Genomic DNA, 20,353 nt, shown 5'->3' on the forward strand with positions numbered 1-20,353 from the left:
GTTAAAAAAAAAAAAAGAAAAAAGTTCTTTACAAATGCTTTTACTACACCAGCCTGTTTCTTACGCTTTGCCTCTGTCTCAGTAGTTGGTCACAGTATAGCTGCTAGGAGTGCTTGATGGGGATGCTCAAAGGTTCTCCCAGCCTAGAGCTACACAGGTGATGTAGCAAGAGCCTGAGGTCTGCTCCTGATTTACACCGAGGAAACACCGCTCCAGACTGGCTCTTAACACCAAGCAGTGCTCTGAAGCACCGAAAGCCAGGAACTATGTTTCACACATGACCACAGACTGTATTATCCTACATTTTAGAGTTGCCCATGACATTCTGGGGCTGTGGTCCAAAGACATCAAAAGGCCTCTGACAGTTAGAGCTTTGAGCCTTAGGAAATATCAACAGTCCGGGTGATTTTGCCATCCTGGTCACTTTACAGAGTCTGGTACATCCGGAGGTTGTTAATTAACACATTTGTGGAATACCATAATTTTACACAACATTTTGATATGACCCGTGTCAAAACAATCTCGTGTGCGACCCTATGCCCACATAATGGGGACAGCTGGCTAATTACATTCATCAGTATTTTCTTTTTTGCCTTTAAAGGCTGATTAAATGCAAAATGCTTAGGTTCCAGAGTGCTGCCAAACTCAGCACTCCCTACTTCTCACCTGCTAGAGCAAAACCAAGTTGTGTGGATCAGCTCCATCAGTTTACAGAAACAGTTAAAGCAAGCACAAACTGAAGTATTTTCAGAATAACTTTACCTTGAAAACAGACTGGGATGTACGTGTATATAAAGCCCCTGCAATATCCTGTTCCAATTTTAGTCTTTTCACATGCATTAATATATACATAATACACACATGAAGCAGTTTTGCATTTAAAATTGCATTCCCCAAAGTAGCAGAGAATAAAAAAATCATGTACTAAATTAAAATGATGTATTTGCAGACTGAAATATGTCCTGCTACACATGGTATAAATTTATCTTATGTATAAATACAGCAGAAGGTAACATTCACCAATTGAGAAGGTATCTACTCCACTGCAAGAATCCGTAATCACACCCAATTTGTAACTATTTTGTAAAGACCATCAGTACAGATCCAGGTTTTGTGCTTCCAAAATTACCCTAAAACACCTGGGTTAAGTGGTCTACAGGTGATTTCCTTCACAATACTTCAGTTACAAGTGCGCAAAAGACCCTGTTTTTCCAAACCAGATAACAAAAGCTTCCATGTTTATGCATTCTACTCAACTGAATGTCTTCATCTCAAGAAAAGAACCGCTATGCAGAAGTCTAAGAGCACTGAATTCATACACTCAGAAACCTTGCTGTATTTGTACTTTAGAAGTGTCATACAATCACTATAAAATGAAATATTAGTCTTAAAACAAGCAGGAATTCTACTTCTTTCACAAATGCAATTTACATCTGATGGGAGTGGTTCACATTTTGTTTTCATCAACTGTAATGACACTGATAGTAATATTAAAATGTACGACTATTGTGTAAATAATTTCCTCAAACTTCTATATTAATGCATATGTAAATATGACTACTTAACAATGTGAAATCAAAATTAATACACATTGCTGAAGCCTGCACAAAAATACCCCCTCCAACTACAGCTACCCGGCACATACAATCGTCATTCAGGATGGTTCCTCGGGCTGCCATTTTGTACCTAACACCGTTTTTTAAGAAGAGTCTCTCAAAAGGCGCTCCTGTAAATGCATTTGAGAAAGATGTAAACCCCTGAAACCTATGCAACTTATCTGCCAGTATCTTTAAATAAGCAAGGCAATCTTTTGTTGAGGACAACATTTCTTGAGAGCTCCCTTTTACAAGCACTTCAATATTCAATTACACAAACACTGTATTGCAGGGGAGGAAAATTGCTTACAAATATTTAGTTAGTTGGAACAAGGGTTTGCTGTAACCCTACAAATGAGAACTTCATACGTTTCACACTACTGTAACATTTTAGCTGCTCTGGCAAAAAGTATACATACACTTTGAAGCTCTTTGTAAATGCAATCACACAAACCACCTACATTTTACTGCCCGCTAGCAATGACGCTGCTAAGGCCAAGCCAAAACTATTTTGGTCAAAACAATCTTAGAGATTGACTTACAGCTAGACAACTTTAGCTTGATATCTAGCACTAAGAAAAGAAAAGGCAACATATCACAACATGCAGCAGAAGAGCAGAAAAGCATCCAGTGGAACTTGACTCACAACATACCTCGTGGGAAGGGTCCAAAGTTCTGCACACTTCCACTTCTCATGAGGGAAATCCAAGTGCAAACAGATTTTAATCATACACTGTGACTGGTAAACGGTTAACTGCTATCACCACTTGTCACCATACTACGTAACACAGCACAATCATTCACAAGGAAACAAGGACTGATGTTACAAGCAGAGATGGAGAAGCAGTGCACATGCGGGGCTGGATAAGGAGGCATGCAGTAAGTCTGCGTGAACCCTGCCTAGACACTGACAGTGCTACCTTTCAGTAGTGGCCTCTATTTTCAGAGGTTATCTAAATGCAGTTTAGCTTTTAAAGAAAAAAAATAATACACCACAACACAGAATTTGACTCTGGCAAGCCCGGCACCAGCTCCTGCTCTCAGCAGATGGCTCAACACAAGACCACAGCACGCTGATCATTGGGCCCTACACGGGTGAGCCAACATGAGCAATAGCAGCGACTGCGGGAAGCTATGGAGAGCACCAGAGAACCTACCTTCTTATGAACAACGGAGGAAGTGGAATTAATTGTGCTCTCGTCACTATGCATCATGACCAGTTCGGGACTGCTCTCATCCAGGACCTCCTGCATGCTGCTCACACTGCTGCTCTGACTGCCTGTGCTCACAGACACGCTTGGGATGGAATGGTTGCTGCCCAGACTGTCCATCTTCCTACTCAGGTTTGATCCATGCTCACTGTCCTATAAAACAAGGGGCATCAGTTACAAATACTGCAGGAGATCACCTGCCCAGCATCGAGCCTGCAGTGCCCAAAGTTTGTTTTAAAGGCAACTCTGCAGGCTTAAAGGTTCTTTGCTCATTATTTTGGCAACTACGTTTCCCAAGGCTGCTTGGGTTATGAAATACTCCATATGGGGCAGGTAGTTTTTGCCTTTTCCCCTGCAATCTTACTGTATTGGGCTTCAAAGCAGTTTTTTTTCCACATATTAGTAAGCCTGGGCATGGCTCTTGGCTTGAACAGGAGACATCCAGGAATAATGGATGGCTGGTGGAAGGAGTCTCATAATTAAAAAGAATGATCTAAGTTTGTATTAAAATAACATTCCAAGTCAGGTATGCTACGAGGCATTTTGTGAATCAGAAAAGGTTTAAGACAATGAACTTGTTTACGATTTGATAACTATCACATGGTGCTTAACAGGCATAGAGGTTTTAACCTCCGTGTCCCAAGCAGTCAGCAATTACATCTTGTCAAGCTAAAAACTTCTTTATGTTTTCAGCCAAGATGAATTCTTCAATTACCTTTAAGCAGCTGACTCAGAACAGCCTGCATTATTACAGTGATTAAAACTGTTGTAATCTACTTAGAAATATGTAAATAAATATTCCTCATATAGGACATATTTTTGATTCTACAGACAAATATCAGAAGTTAGCATCCTTTTTTCTTGTGCATACTCATACCAGCTCACTAAATCCAGACTACACGCTTAATCTGGACTGACTTAGAGAATTTGTGGAGTCCTTTGTAATTAACTAGTGGCAGTTCAGAGGCTTGCAAGGAGTTCACAGTGAGGACTGAGAACTCAACATCCTTCAGCTCCTGGTCCACAATAGCCTTGATTCACCAAAATGAAAGGCTTGCTACTGCATCCAGTTTGTCCTGGCCTCCAAAGTGAGCTTGGGGAGAATTACATTACAAATCAATTAACAGGGTACTCATTTTGTTGGAAACCGACAGAAAGATAAAATTGACAGACTTGACAGATTTGTATTTGATTGGGTGATCATTTTTTAAGCAATCAGCAGATCATTCAGAGTCTGCGTAAGAGCACTTAAAATCCAAAATACAAGATACGAGAATGAAAATATTTCCAGGATGCTTATATAAAGTTGCAGAAGAAATAACATAATGAAGCATCCAAGATGAGGATCTGGCTATGTAATTAATGAGTGTCTATGCACAAAGGACAGAGATAAGATTTCCTATGCAACCTTAATAACATTGACTTCCCGACTTGAATACTTTTCAAATAACCTTAACTTTCTCGGAAGAGCTCTGAGGAAAGCATTAGTAGTATTTTGAGTGTTAAAGGTTTGTAATGCTCCTTTTCCACCTTAGTCTAAGGTAGAAAAAGGAACTGTCTTGTGGCATTTACAGTTGAGCAGCTTCTGTTAACCAGTTAAGTAGTAACTGAAGCAAGTCCTATGTTTTCTTTTCACCATCAAGTTAGTGATACACACAAGCAATACAACCTCCTTTCGTGGTACACAAGCTCAGTGGTAAAACGCAGTGCAGAGCATGCTGTGCACATGCAGAGTGTGAGCTTCATTAGAGTGTTAATTCCTAGAGATACAATCTCTTTTCTTCTCTCTTTTTTGAGAGGTGGGGACAGGAGGAACAGAAGATACATGTTGGAGTCAACTACCAACACGTGTCCCACTTCACTGTTGAGCTTGGATATGCTGCACAGTCAAGTGGGAAACACATTCCCTTGTACTTTCCTACCCTGTCACTCTCCTAACAGCTTTTCACACGTAGGTAAACAAAAATTGAAGGTTTCAGTGCAAAAGTCTGATAAATCCCCCCTCTCCCCACCCCAACAATTAAGCTCGGGTTTTAGAAGTTGGCTAGCTGGAGGGCTAGAACAGCAGCACTTCATAGCTTTAACCACAGGTCTCACTCCTCCTGTCTGCTCTCCTATCTGATGCCCAGGCTTGCCCATTTCTTAACCAGAGCTCTAGTTCAGCCTGAAAGGAACATTTGACATACACAAACCTCAAGTCCCTGAATATATGCTGAGCTTGAGCATCTCACTGCGTATTATCTTGCTATACCGCAGCAAAAAGGAATACAAACAGCAATTTGCCTGTCTATTGTTTTTGTTGAGAACCAGTCATGGATTTACTTATCCGATGTGCCTGCACCAAATGACATTAATTTCCATCTAATCTCATCAACAGAAAAATGACTGGTTTCCTTCTCTAAGCCACAGTTAGTGTTAATTATCATACACTGATTAAGTGGGTTGTTTATTACAAGATTTAAACTGAAGCTGAATTTTATGTCTTTAATATTTTTTCCTTAATATTAAACAATTTTTTTTAAATAAATCTTACTAATTTGGCAATTTGCTTTTCAGGTCATGACACGCCAATTACTTTACAAAGTTACAGTAATTGAAAAAGTATTAACATCAATCAAGTGGTCTTGACTGTGCTTCCGAGACTGAAGAAGCTTGGACTGTCAACAGACCCTCCGTTACAGAGGCTGTAAGCCACTTTCTTCTCAGAGAATCTCCCTCCAGAAGAGTTTCCTCCCTAAAGCTTTCAGAAGAAAGGCCACCATTTGGAAAAAAAAAAAACCAAACCCAAAGTATTAAAGTTGCCAATAAATGCACATCTAACACTGTCACTCATTATCCTACCTTCTATCTCTGCTGATCGAAACCATATTCCAACAACATAGATTGCATCCTCACCTAGGCTGTGTTTGTTCTGCTCCCTTAGGGACAGGAACATCTCACTTGCCCTAAAATTATTTGTAACAGCGCAAATGAGGTAACAAAATCAAAGTACCTCCTCCTCTTCTTGAGACTCGATCAGCGGGCCATTCCGTGTCTCTTGGAAAAGGATTTTCTTCATTTTCCGGTACTGTAGGTTATCCAATTCACGTACTGCATCTTTTGTCCTTTGTATGAGGTCTATTAGTACCCTTGGTGGTCGGTCTCGGCGAACAAAATCATGCTATATTAAAGGAAATAAAACACATGGTTTCAGATATGACGCTAGTATGTTTGATGTAAAAACAGGGACACAGTGACTTTTTTTGAAATGACTTTTGACTGAAATGATGGTTTGTATTCAGTAATTGGTCTATTCATATTCAATAATTAGTAATACCCATTATGAAAGTCTCCAAACACACTCAGCACTGAATACACTGACTGTGCTCATCACTGCGTCAAATAACCAAACTGATCATGCTATGCCTTGTGAGTTTTGAAGCTGCAAAATGTTTGGTTCGAAGTCAGACCTGCTTCAACACAGAACTCAATCGCAGATTACCGAGAAGTGAGGCAAAAATCACTTTGCTACTTGAAACTGCTGTGTGTGTACACGCATGTGCAGGAGAAGCTGGCTAGAGGATGAAGAGGTGTGAGACCTGGCCGACCCTTCCCAAGCTCCCTTCACCCTGACTCTGTTTCACTTTTCTGTCTAGGGTGAAACAGTTTGGACCAGGGTCAGGTTTTCTGAGCTTTCCAGGCAACAGAGCTGATCTGTCCCTTCCTGAGCTCATGCACTTGAAGCATACCAGGTACAAGATGGTGCCACTTCAAGCCTTACAACAGCATAGGACTTTAGAATGAACAAAATGCATAAAGGACAAAAAAGAATCAATCCTGATTATGCAAGACTATCTGCCTAAGCCACATGCAAGATTTATCCTGCATTTATCTATTCCAATTCATACCTAAAACCAGTAAGATGACTGCAAGGTTTATTTATACTCAAAGCATTTGTAGCCAGAATTAAAATAAAATCAGGTTCTTAGCAACTTCTGCTAATGAAGTACTAGGAGCACAGTTTAAGTGCAGACTTAACAATAAATTCTTCAAAGGAATTTAAGTACATGATTAAAGGCTCTTGTCTGATTTATCAGATACGTTCTCCTGAACTGTACAACTGGCAATAGAATATGAAAGCCTTGGAGCTTTCCCATTTAACCCATGACTAGAGCAGACAGCCTGAGTACACACTTGCCAATATTCTATATGGGATCACTACAGTTGGGTATGTTGCTTAGTACGTACCATGGGAGATGGCCTGAAGGCACAAACATCATCTACACATTTCTAGAAACATTAGCAAAGAGAGAAATGGGGGAAAGTTGTTCTCTACCCTGTATTGCAGGCCTTTTGTTAGAGAGCCTCAACAGCCAGACCCCACCTGCAAAGAAATTCTCAGGAAGGTCATGTCTGCCCACTTGGCCTCACAGCCCTTTCCACAGCTGGTGACCTCAGGGTCCCCTAGGACAGGGAAAAGCATCTCTACTCTAGATGTGTTGCCATTCCTCAAGTTCAAACACGAATACATCCAACTGCATCTGGAATAAACGATACACGAAACCCAGTCCTCCTTAAAACAGGAGTCTTACCAAAAAAAAAGTTGAAAGGATAAGCTGATCTTCTTTTAATGATTTGTAAATAAACATGGACAGTATCATGCCACAGGCTTTCTTCTTGTTTTTAATTGAATTCAAACCATTGTGCATTTGAGTTTTGCTAATGGGGACAGCTAGTCATTTCACTATCAATTTTTTGCTAGTAGTGATGGTGTTTATTTTTGAATTATAGCTAAAAAGTTCCAAACGTCATTTCATGCAGAAGCAAAATGAATCGTTCCTGCTTCTCAGTGCAGATAACCACCATTTATTTCTCTGTAAACAGCAACAATCTGCACCTCATCTATGATTAGAAAAGAGGCAACCATTTTTATCTCATTGTAGATAATTTTTAGAAAGCAGGCATGTATTTGGAACAAGGATCCTGAACTTGAATCCATCCTGTGTGCCTAGTGTCTATTTGTTTATGTATATTCTTTAGCAGTGCCAATATGCATTTCACTGGAAATATTATGTGCTTCAGATTCAAGCACTACTCAGATATCAGGATGTGACCACATGGAAACCGTAGGGCAGACGCACAAAAATGAAAACCTGAAGGTTCTTGCATAATAAGAACACAATTCTGATTGCTCACTTCCATTATGTAATTGTCTAAATTACACATAAAAGATGTAGACACCCCTCTGCTAGGTACTGTGCAACTCTAAGAAACGATGGCTAAAGGACTTAATTTGTTTAATTTGTCTACTTTCTCCAAATTGCAAGGAAAAAAACCCAAACCCAAGCAAAGAACAATACCAAAACAGACTGAAAGGGAGGAAGAGGTTAGTCTAAAGGCATGTGCCAAGTTGACTGGAAAAGCGACAAACAGAACTCAAGTCTCCTGGGAATGTCATGCAAACTGAGAAAAATAGGGAAAAAGTGTTTAGAACAAATTTTATAATTGCTTTCAATTTTAGAAGTGAAAAATATTAGTGAGATAGTTTGGGGGAGGGGGTTATTTTTTGTTTTTTTATTTCAAGTGCATTTTAATATCCCAACAGTCATTTGACTATTTTTATCTGGGATACTGTATGGAAACCAAATTCATTCTCAAACACCTTATTTAAAATTCAGTTCTCTAAGAAAATGTGGCCACAAAAAATTTGCTCTATCCCTGTTTACCATACAGAAGCGAAAAACCCTCAAAAGACAAAAACATCTTCAATCTTATAATCTAACAAGCTTTAGGGAGAGCTACTGCAGGAAGGAACATCTAGAGTACTGTTCTGAAAGTCTAAAACCAAATAAAAAGACTGAATATACATGATTTAAGAATAAGATCTCAGTTCCAATTGTTTGCACAGACTCCAACCTAAGGTACTCGTGAAGTCACATCCTTCAGTGAACTTACACTATTCCTAGAGAGCAGAAAGGCTGCCAATCCACATGACTGAATCATTCTGAAACCCACAACATAAACCTATTAGCTGGTCAAAGGCTTGTCAGGGAGCTGCAAGCAGAACCAGAGAACAAAACACTGGTTATGTGCCACAGCACAAATGTATCACAGGAAAAAAAAAATAAAATACCAGGCTCCGAAGAGAGAGTACAAACAGGCTCGTTCATCAGCCTTTACCTGAGAGTGAAGGCATGAGGGTTAAATATTCTCTATGGTCCAGGCTTAAAGCAAGGACAGAAGCGAGCGCAAAACTAGCTGTTCAGTAAAGAGCGCAGGGTTTCGATTTCTCTCTTCAAGAACCAAGAGGCTCAGAAACATCCATGAAAATGCATTTTACTGAGCTGAAAGAGCAACCAGAGAAGCCATAAAACAAAGGCTGAACGGTAGCCTTAGAACAAAAATCAGCATGAAAAGGCTGTCAGGTAGACACAGAGCAGCAATCTAACCTACTGTGGAAATTAAGCAAAACACCCAGTGGAGCTAGCAATTCCTCTGCTCAAATATTTAAGGAAAAACTGAGTCCTGTTTACCTGGTGTGGAACAGCAGCATGCCATGCAATTCTCACCAGCAGCTATGTACAGCAACCAGAGCAATAGCAGGGCTACTAATCGATTTTTTAAAAAAAGAAATACTTAAAAAAAAACCAAAAAAGCCTGATGGAAAAGGGGCTGGACAGGATTTCACACATCCCTACCTTTTAACAGAAGGTTGCTCCTGAATTTCCCAAACACAAAGCCCTTGGAGTTATAAGCAGTTCTTGTACTTCTCAGGTAAACTGAAGTGCAATGACTTAACTGGAACTGATTTATGACTCACTGACAAAACTTTGGCAAACTCTGGATGCACCACTCCCAGCACAGGTCCCCCTCCTACGTGCCTTTGGCGATTATGAACCTATACAAGGCACTTTCCAAAATAATACAGTTATTTGCAAAGCAAGTTCTAATTAATCGGGTTCGGTATAGAAACTATTAAAGCGATATAAATGAGTTTTGGTTTTGGTGGTTTGATTAGGGGAAGAAGTTAACATAGGCTTATTCTGTTAGTGCGACTTTTAACAGCTAAGTATGATGCACGAATATAGAAAAGAAGCAAACATTACAAGATGTTAATGAATCAAGAGGAATTGCTCAAAACCCATCTAGAACAAAGAAATGATTGGAAAATGGAGATCAGAAACAGGAGACAGAAATACCACGCTGCATGACTAGAGAGATGAGCTGAAAAAAGTGTGATGTTTGGAAACAGACAATAAAAAAAAAGATGCAGAGCATGTTTGGTAAGTAATAATATGAGGAGGGATCTACAGTTGGTACTAATCAATAAATTTGTCAGGACTTCTGCACCAGACAGCAGTCTAAAGAACAGCATCAAACCCTCCTATTGTAACACCGCAGAGCAGAGCCAGCCTTTTCCCGCTCCCACATAACCACACCTGGAGTGACATCATACTGGTGCCAGACATGCCCATCCAGCCAGAGGAACTTTAGACAAAAAAACAAACCCAAAACCCAAAAAGTGGATCAGAAAGGCCCAAATGAACGATATACAAGAACAGAGCAAAATCAAGAGCTGAACTGAGATCAGGCAGAAAGATCATGAAAAGATACATTTTCTATCACTTCCACAAAGAAAGCCTGTAGCAAATTATAAGCCTTAAATCTTACTGAAATTGTATATAAGCTTAGTAGCAAGTATTGCCTGTTACACCACAGAAAAATAACATTTTTCCTTACTGGGGAAGGTAAGCAGAAAAAAAAAGGAGCATCAGCAAGTTAAGTTACATTACTTCACACAAAACTGCGTAACTGCTCCAAAAAAGGTCTTCACTTTCATACAAGCTGCACCAAGTCTCCCCACTCCCTTTGCTCACATTTAGAGGGTGAACAGGGTTCCCTCCAGTTTCCCCCCTAATTTCTATCTGCTTTTTCAGAGACCACATAGTGCAGCATGGTCACAACTCAGGGCATCCTACTGACAGCACAGTACAGAGAGCCTGCTAAAAATTCCTTCCTTAAAGCAGTAGGAAACATGTTCCTAAGCCCTGCCTACACAGAAAACTACTGGTTGGAATTCACTTCTGCAGCACAGATTTAACTAAGTCAGCTCTGGGCCTGTTTGTCCTCAATACTTTCACTTAAAGTATGTACAGCATTATTTTGGGGGGGGGGGGGGGGGGGGGGGGGGGAATCAAGGTTAAATCCTTCTGCCCCCCTCCTGCTGACAGGTCTTTTCCTCAGCTAAAAAAACCTGTTACTCACACTACTACATCATGACGCTGGCAAGTTCTCCAACACAGATGTAAGCTCTGCAGAGCTCTGGGGTGTAAAAGGAGCAGGGTGCTGGGCTGCTCCCCAAAATATCTCCTCACTCAACAGTATAACTGTTTTACCACATAGCCTACCTCTGCTTTTTTCCTCCAGTAGTTTGACTCTTGAGCATCATGTTATAAAGAGAATTGTGACTGACATAACAGGCAAAGTCAGGAAACAAAATTAAACAGCCTAAAATACTCTAAAAGACCCCAAAACTCTATTGATTCAGATGAGAGCAAAACTTACTTTTTTTTTTTTGAAACGACAAATATTTTTTCACCATCTTTAGCATTATTTTGGTAGACAAACAGATTTTTCCCAAATTTCTAGAAAAGATTTGAAAAATTACCCGTAACAGATCTGTTGACGATGGCCTTTCCTGAGGTATTTTCTGTAAGCAGTAATCAACAAATCCCCTAAAGGAGTCTGACCTGTAAATAAAAAAAAAGTTCTAAATGAAAAAAGAGCTTAGGATCTGGAATACAGGCAAACTTATTAGTGCAAGAGACAAACCTTGACTAATTTGTTCTTAAGTTCTAGGGCAAAGAAATTAACTGGATTTTTCCAAATCCTGAGTTGATCCCATCAGTTCTTTCAACAGTTAAAGACTGTTGAAACAAACACGGATACACAATTATCCCCAACCACAAACTGAAAACCAAGCAAGAACTATGTGTACCAGTCACTCCTAGTTTCAATTTTACTTCAACTACTTAAAAATAGATGACAATGAAATTATTGGTAACTCCAGAAATGCAGTCGTTAAGTTAGCTGATGAAATGGCTCTCTACTCTCTAGAAGCTTCCCACGATTTGTAACACTGACTCAGTAAAGCACCCAGATACAATGCTTAGTTCAACAAAACTTTAGGCTATAGATGAGCTTCTATCACAACTGGGAAGAAGAAAACTGATTTTCTAGGTGCCTTTGAAGTTGAAAGCAGCATAAAAGGCACCTTGCTTACTCCCTGTTTCTCAAAGCCACAGACAGCAAACTGCTTGCAATCAAGACTACTGATTCTCATGCTGCATTCACAAGCTGTCTCTACTCTGCATTGCAAATTCCGCACAGAACAACATGGGTATCAGTGTGCAAATAGGAGACGGAGTTCTTTGAATCTTGACAAATGGACAAGACAGAGACCATGAAATAAGGAAACTGGAGTGTTTTTGATAAAATGATCAGCAATGAAACAATTATGCTACTTAAATGCTTAGCAGTGTAACAGGGGGAGCTTCACACCTCTCCAGGAGCTCTGGGTTCCAGCCATCTGCAGACTCTGCCAAGCATCCCTCCATAGCTACATTCTGCTCTTGGGTACAGGGAACAGGAAATGGGGTAAGCCCTTTGCTCCCACAGAACAAAGCGTTCTTGTATCAACACTCAGATTCTGGTACAAGTCTGTAGCATGGGGAGCATTTACCGGCCACAGAGCTCTGATGACTTCTGAAGTCACTCAGTGAAAAAAAAAAAAATAATCTAATTACCTCTATATTCTGGGTACCTCTCCTCTCCCTTTCCCCATGTTTCAGTTGCACTATAATGCTAACAATTCTTCTGTCAGAGATCTTTTGCAGCTGGAAACTTTGCTGATACTGAGCTACGGCTGGCTTAATGCATCCAAGAATATTTTAATTCCTACAGCATCTACAACCCCGTAATTAACACCTCCACACATTTAGATTGTAACACAGCCAAAGTGACAGAAGGTCAAAATCGAGCCTGCCTACACAAGAGCATTATTTGAGAACGCAGTCAAATCACTACACTGCAACAAACACTTTTCTTGTCAGACTTGAACCATGCAGAGAGTGTTGCAGAGCATTTTCAGGGAAATAAAAAAATAATCTGGTAATAGCTCTCTTACCATTCATTTGACTGTAACATAGGGGAATCATTCTGGGCTATGTGATATAAGGCACTCATTGCATTCATGTTGAAAAGTGGAGGCTTCCTTTCAGCTAGAAAGAGAAGAGAAAGGTGTGATAAGGCAGTCTGGAAAGAAAAGGAGAAAGATATGGAAGTATGAGCAGGGCATTACTGCTAAATCAATAGCTCAATACTGTTGTGATCACATTGTAAGCTAATTATTTTAATATTCTAGGTTAGACCAGGACAACCACTCAAGGAAAGCTGCTATTCACTTGAAGAGGGGATGATGAAATCCGAAGAGAACAGGATGCAAATTGTAAGGAAAAGTTTCCAGTAAATTTTACCTTAACTGCAACATTTCACACCTGACCTGCTATGGTAAAATCAGCAGAAGCTGAAACAGCCCTTAGACACACAGCAGGTCAGAGCTAGGAAATTTACGTATCAATCCCTACAGATCTTTGATGCACTGCTGTAGTATCCATATTAAGGGAAAAGAGTGGCTGCCTGTTTCATTTGTCATCAGCAGTCACCTTAAGTGGGACAGTTTGCCAAATCCACTTGCCAGATGTGTTGTTAACTCCCCCTAACTAAAATGCTTCCTAGTCCTTGCACCGAGAGGACACCTACGTACCTGTCCCTGACCTTTCCAAAGTGCAGCAGATTTCGCACGGAAACTGGGAAAAGCTACCTTTCACCACCAGATATCTTAGGTCAGTCATGCCAATCAGCCCCTGACACCAGGATTTTTAAGTTCATGTCAGGTCAGTGCAATCACTTGTCCTTGACATGCAGCATGCATGCAAACCACCGCATTTTCTTTTCTTTAAACACTACTTACTTTCGGCTACATAAGAAATTAAGACATCAGCATTCAAAGAAAGCCAAGTGGTGCTCAACAAGAGATTCCTCCCACTGCTACCTGACCCCATGATCGGATGTGGAATCATGCAAAGCTCAAAGTTAAAAAAAAAAGTTTAATACTTCTTAAAAGGGTAATATTAAAAAAAGCAGATCCATCAACTATGTAAAATGGCTTTGAGGTTCTTGACTGAAAAGCTCCATAGAAATTCTAGTATCAAGACTCAGTGCCTATGAAGGGTAGCATAATATCTTTACCACTGATTTACTCCTTGGGAGGCCATAACTAGTGTAAACTCCACAAAAATATCAGTGGCCATGCGGAAGAACAGAAGTCTAGAACTTCTGATTTTTGTACTCTCTGTATCAAAATACAGACTGTGTCAGCAAGGCGTTAGCGCTGCCACATGAAATACAACATTGGAAGTTAGTAATCATTTACACCATTACCATCTCCACATCAGGGTCAACATTTCCTCCCATTTTGTATGTCCTCCTCTTTGTTATCTCATCTATATTTCTCCTGATTAAACATTTAAAATAATATTTTCAGTGAACTTGCCCTCACCATAAGTTCTTGATGTACTGCTGTTAAGTGTAATCCATATCAGGAATATCTTTGAAAGTAATCTACTCAGCACATGCAACATCAATATTCAAACTTAAAGTGCACACATCTGCTCTGTATACCTGCTATCACATCTACATCTGCTTCAGGTTGTGTGGATGCGTATCTTTTGCCCTTTGTAGTGCAAACCCTTTTCTTCTCATGTAAAGAACCTGTCCACGTTGATTCATGTCACAAACTTTCAGCTGAGATTGAAGATTTTGTTTCAGAGAGAGGGGAAGCAAGAAGAATTGAAAATTAAATGTAGGTCCCTTCTGACACACAATTCTTAGGACACCAGTTCCCTTGATAATAGCTGGAACAACTTTTTCAAAACCCAGCTTGAAAAATACAGACTAGAAACTACAGTTTCTTTTTATACAAGACTAGCATCCTCTAGTTATTAAGGGAATAACTGAGCACACCAGATTAACATTAAAGCACAGCAGCATTAGTGGCTTGCTCTTGATTTGCCAGTGAGTAAAAGATTTAACTCAACTGTCAGTGTTTTCCAAGTCAGGCTTTTTAAAGAAAGAAAAAGAAAAAGAGGAATAAGAATCTTCCATTTTTTCAGGATTTCCTAATAAATATTGCAGACAGTTAATTATTTGTCTTAGCTGCCCAGTATTTACTCACCTAACTCAATGCACGTGATCCCAAGAGACCAGACATCCACCTTTCCATCATACTGTCCCTCGTCCATAGCAAGGATCACCTCTGGTGCCATCCTACCAACCACAGTGCAAAACACACGGGTTAGGAAATACAAATTGTGACTCCCAGCACATAGCTTAACACGAGATGGCTTTGTTATCTTCAGCAGCGCAGTGGACCAGAACTTAAAGAGCCAGCATGGAGCTGAGTAAAGCCATGCTGAAATGAAACAACGCTTGCCTACACTAGCAACTCTTCCAAGAGGCAGTTCAAGGATGGAAAGTAAATAAGAGGCCAACCTGATCATCTTGCTGTTAGCTAAACATGCTGGCACATGGGAGACCCACACTAATCTCAAAGGTATTGTACCTGCAGGCACACAGCAAGGGCTGGGAGAGTCCTAAAGGCATCACTTCCACTCTCACCAGAGATGGTGGGTTTTCCATTGGCACACTGGGAAAATTTTCCAGCAGATACATGCAGCCTGTGAGTGTAGCTATGAAAGGAACAAGGAAATCCAGAACAGTGGGGAAACACTATGGTCCAGGATAAATGGATGGCTCGGGGGAAAAATAAGCAGCAGGCCCAGCCTGCAAAAATTCAGCCTCCTAACTTTTGTTCTTCAAAGATGAAGCAGGCTTCCTGCCAAATGGACTTGACCAGAGGTTGGGCGATAGGTGACCTCCCATCAATGCCTGGGGCATCTGCTACAAAATAAGTGGAGCATAACGCTATGCTGGTCCACTATGTTAGGAATGCCAAGCAACTCAAGTGACCCTTAAGCAAGTTTCTTCAAAACAGAATTTAAGTAGCTGTGTGACTTCCAGATTAACAGGATTCCCTTTCTCCGTGTGGTTGTCTTAGTTTCATTACCTATGGCAAGTGTTAGTAATTTTTAAGCCAACGGCATTATAACAGTCGAAACATTAACTGGTGCCTTTTCAAAGTGCTGCACAGCCTACCTCTACTCATGGGCACCGAGGAAGAACACATTTCCTGAAGAGCTGGACACAGGGATTTTAAGAAAACTGCTTAGTTAATAAAGGTTTTAGGACAGATATTGTTTCCAGATTGTAAAATGCTGGAAATGGAAGAGAGCAGTCTTATAAAGGACTGAGGTATTGCAGGCTTTACTCACCAGTAAGGCGTTCCCACGAAAGAATTGGCAGGGGAAACTATAGATGCAGACCCAAAATCAGCTAGTTTCACTTGACCTGGTTCTGTTAGAAGAATATTTCCAGCTTTAATATCCCTTTAAAAAAGAAAAATATACTTCTGGTTACAGCAGAACAACTTTCAAAAATTTACAAACACACAGAAGTCCGCTAACAACTTCCCAATTAAACATTCATAAAAACCTGAGAATATTTAGAAGTCTAGTATTACAGAAAGCTAGAGAAATCAGATGCATGAGGTTTTTCGTAATGGAAGCCTGGCTGTACCCAAAAAGGGCAGGGCATGACAGAAAAGAAGAGATGAGCCACAGTTGCAAGGTTGAGGCCCCAAACTGACATCCAGGAGAGATGTATCCTAATACCCAGCTGCGACACCCTTAAACAATACCAGACATACAATTTTCATCTTTCAATGCCCTAGGCTCCCTTACCTGATCCTTTCTACAGCTCTCAGATAATTCACGCATTTGAGAGGTTAACAATAACGACACTACTGAAATACAAAAGGCACAAGGTATATTCAACACCTCTGGCACCATAAGTTTCTAAATTCTGGCAGTAAGCGGGATAATTTCAAATTAACTGCCCAGGAAATGCTGAGAAAGGTTAACTCAATCTGCATACCTTCCAAGACACTTGGCAATGACCAAAGTTTGAGACAGAGTTATAACCAAAATACTTTTTTCTTCCACCCATCTGACATAAAAGGAGGACTGCTTTAAGAAATTCAAGGCTACTTACACATTGCCAGCTGAAAATCAGAATATAGTGAAAGTTTCTTAAAACCCTGATAGAGCACTTCAATAACAAAGGGAAAATTGCACACTAGGTATGCCATGGACGCCTTTTCGTGGGCAAAGCTATTTGGCTTTTGCAAAAGCAGACCCTCAACATAAGTGGAATACGTGTAAGGGATCCCCGTCAGCCAGGCTGTATACACTATACAGTCTGGAGTGTCTCTTTGCCATCTCTTCAAAAAATATAATGAATCTTTAGGCAAAAAATCCATCAAGAAAAATATCAGCTTTTCTCATCTGTTCAACTATAATTCCTTACACACCAAAACCACTTAGTAGTAGACGTCCAACACACACAAGTTACTGTGTATTGCCAAATGTACTCATACTCTGACCCTGTGAAAATCGAGCTAATTAGATAAATGGGAAGGGAAACAAAGCTGCAGAGGAAGAGCATACACTGAATTATCATAAAACAGTTGAAGCATAATCACTTGTGCATCAAATACAAATCCAGTATCACTGTAGACCCACAGAACAGGCAAGCTGAAAGACCCTTTAAGTTTAGCATGATGCAAACACTGGTGAGATGCCTGTCTCCAAAGGCAGCACACTGGACAGGCAAAGCTGGGATCAAGAGCCACAGAGATAGGAATTTACCTACAGTATTTCAGCAGCAGAACCAGAATAAGAACCACCATACCCCCATTCCCAGGACAGTACTGCTTCAAAACTAATATTAGAGAGTTTTTCCACACATGTGCTACTCAATTACATGCTGACATGCCTTCATGTTTTGTGTCTGTGCATCTGTCACTTCTGCTGGAGGACAAGTGCTAAAGATGTCTCATATGTGCAAGAATGAGCACCTCAAAAGCATGAAAGAGCACAAGCTCTTTGCTATCATTTCCACTGCTGCTGCCTTCACTCCACAACAATCAACAACGGATTCAAACGTATTTGCTCACTTAGGTTTGCCTTGTGCCTGTGATTAAACAGAAAGTCATCTCATCCTTTGCCATCCCACAGCGTGCCATTAGAGCTAAGCAGTAGCAGAGATGCTCGGGAAGCTCAGGAGGCGAGCTCAGACTTGCTGTATTCCTGCATCTCCACAAGGTGTCCCTCCCTTCTAGGTCTCGTTTTGCATTCCGTGCTGGGCAGGGAAACCAAAGCTGTCCCACCTGCCAGCTTCGGTCCCTTCTCATTCAGCGTTTGACTTTTCCGGGTGCTACAGGAACATGCCACAGCAGAGGCCAGCATGGTGTTTTCTTCCAGGCGTGCAGCTCCACTGCAGCTATGCGCATCAGCAGAGCACTCCTCCTCGCCAGGAAATGGCACTCTCTCACCTCTCCTTTTTAAGATACATCTATCAGACAACCAGCAATCTTTTCTTGGTCATCTTTTCTGAGAGAAAAGACTTGTCTTCCCATCTCAGAAGTTAAAAAGCAGAATACCCCTTGGAAGAAAACCAGCTAGGTGGGAAAGACCCGTGTGGGACCTCTAGCAGTAACCTTCCTTACGGCCACTCTCAGCACGCTGCAACAGCAAAGTCACTTTTTCCAGTTTAAGAGAGAAATAACTGGCTTTGTTCTTGAAACGCAATAAGCACACTAATGGGAAGTTCCCACAGAGTAGCTAGTATTCAGTATGTGAAATCGCTGAGTTTACAACACATTAATTGCATCACGTTAGAAAGTTCTAATGAGCATCGAGAAAAACTAATTCTCAATATTGTTCATACAGGGAGTCATTTACTATAAATAAGAATTCAATGCACTTTCAAAGCACATAAAATATGCCAAAATTGGTACTTTTATGCTCAAATAAGGGCATATAGGCAAAGGGCTGACAAAAAATAATCTTAATTTCATAAATTGGCATTCATGTTTAAATTAAATATTTCACTTATACATGGTTATTAAATCATATATAGATACGCCCCAAATAGTTATTCTAACAAGTGACAAATAATTCCTGTCTCTCAAAATCCCTCACTGTCTCAGCCTCAGATACACCAGTTTTTTTGTCTCAAGCTTGCCAGTGGATGGCAAAGAGACTTTTAGCCCCACAAATTAGTCTCAAATTGCTTCATTCTGACTCCCCACTCACATTAATCTAGTTCTCACCCATTTCACAAGTCCCTGACATATCAGTAGTACCCAAAATTAGACAAAAAAACCCATAAAATGAGAACACACGACATTGTTGACAAACAAGTAAAAAAAATCCAAACTCCTGAAAAATACCACGTTAAGAGGGACAGATCTAGGGGCTGGCATCCAGGAGCAGCCTGTTATGAAAATCTTCCTCTGCCTGTGTGCTCTGATTTCTCCTAAGGTAGTTTTATCCTTTACACTTATGCTTTCATTAACTGATTTCTGAAAGCATGGAGTTTTACTTACTCATATGTAAAAAAATTCTCACAACGACTAGTCTTAAAAATAGTCTAGCTCTATCACTCCACTTTATTTGGCAAATTTAGGGTGATATTTTTCTGTCAGTCAGCCAACATTCATGTGTATTCTTTGTTACCAAGGTCTGCAGAGAAAAAGTGCTAATGTAGAAAAGAATTCAGCTCTGAATATAGCCACATTAAATTGTTTCAACAACTAGAAAAATGCTGTCCTTAGCAGCCAACAGTTTTTATTTATAAATCTACCCTGACATTAGAAGTCCTGACAAGTCCATTAGAGAAAATTTTGGTAAAATAACGTTTACTAAAGTTGCTTAAAGACAGCAAAGCAATTTTCAGACTCCAGAGAGGGGAAGATGGAAGGACACCCAAGAAGTACCAAGCTCTAGCCTTACCTATGAATTTTACAGTGAGAGTGCAGGTAGGCCAGCCCCTGCAAGGCACCGTGGGTGATGGCAGCAATCTCCACTTCCTGAAGTGGTTTCTTGTGAACTACGGAAAAAAAAATTCAAGAAAAACCAGAAGAAGGTAAGTGTGATCTCCTGAGAAGGTGTTTTTAAAGAGAAGGAACCACACCAATTTTGCCCACTGTGAGGTGAACATCATTTTCATCGTGCTAGTTTCCTACAGCCTGATGGCCACTAGCAGCTCTGAGTCTGTGTGCAGCCTGTGCATGTATTTCACGTCACCGGAAACCACATTTTTCTTCACATTCCTGCTAGGGCCAGCAGTTACTGTTAACACCAGGAGTCTGAGTGCAGCTTGCCAAGTGTATTTAAAATACTCATTTGGTCCTTAGCAAGGAAAACCTGCCACTTTTTTTCCCCAACAGACAAAAATCCCCAGGAAAATGAGGAATACAGCTACAAAGAGATGCCCCGAAGCACCTTGCACATATCCTTAAATATGAACAGCATGTGCCTTTGACCG

The 20,353-nt window shown here is 40.4% G+C and overlaps 1 protein-coding gene across 9 annotated transcripts in view; it reads right to left on the minus strand.

Moving 5' to 3' along the window:
- Positions 1-20,353, minus strand: part of TAOK3 (TAO kinase 3) — a 91,923-nt gene that overhangs the window by 22,374 nt on the left and 49,196 nt on the right. For 7 of the 9 annotated variants that reach the window (XM_054843879.1, XM_054843881.1, XM_054843876.1 and 4 more), the window contains 7 exons: positions 19,819-19,915; positions 16,237-16,350; positions 15,081-15,172; positions 12,972-13,065; positions 11,454-11,535; positions 5,799-5,966; positions 2,753-2,959 (listed from right to left, as the gene is read on the minus strand). In XM_054843879.1, the coding sequence (XP_054699854.1) occupies positions 2,753-2,959; positions 5,799-5,966; positions 11,454-11,535; positions 12,972-13,065; positions 15,081-15,172; positions 16,237-16,350; positions 19,819-19,915 (854 nt within the window). The remainder of the gene's footprint in view (positions 1-2,752; positions 2,960-5,798; positions 5,967-11,453; positions 11,536-12,971; positions 13,066-15,080; positions 15,173-16,236; positions 16,351-19,818; positions 19,916-20,353) is intronic. The other 2 variants (XM_054843884.1, XM_054843883.1) reach the window with 1 other exon arrangement.

Source organism: Grus americana, chromosome 16 (genome assembly GCF_028858705.1).
Source record: "Grus americana isolate bGruAme1 chromosome 16, bGruAme1.mat, whole genome shotgun sequence".
Taxonomy (NCBI): Eukaryota; Metazoa; Chordata; class Aves; order Gruiformes; family Gruidae; genus Grus; species Grus americana.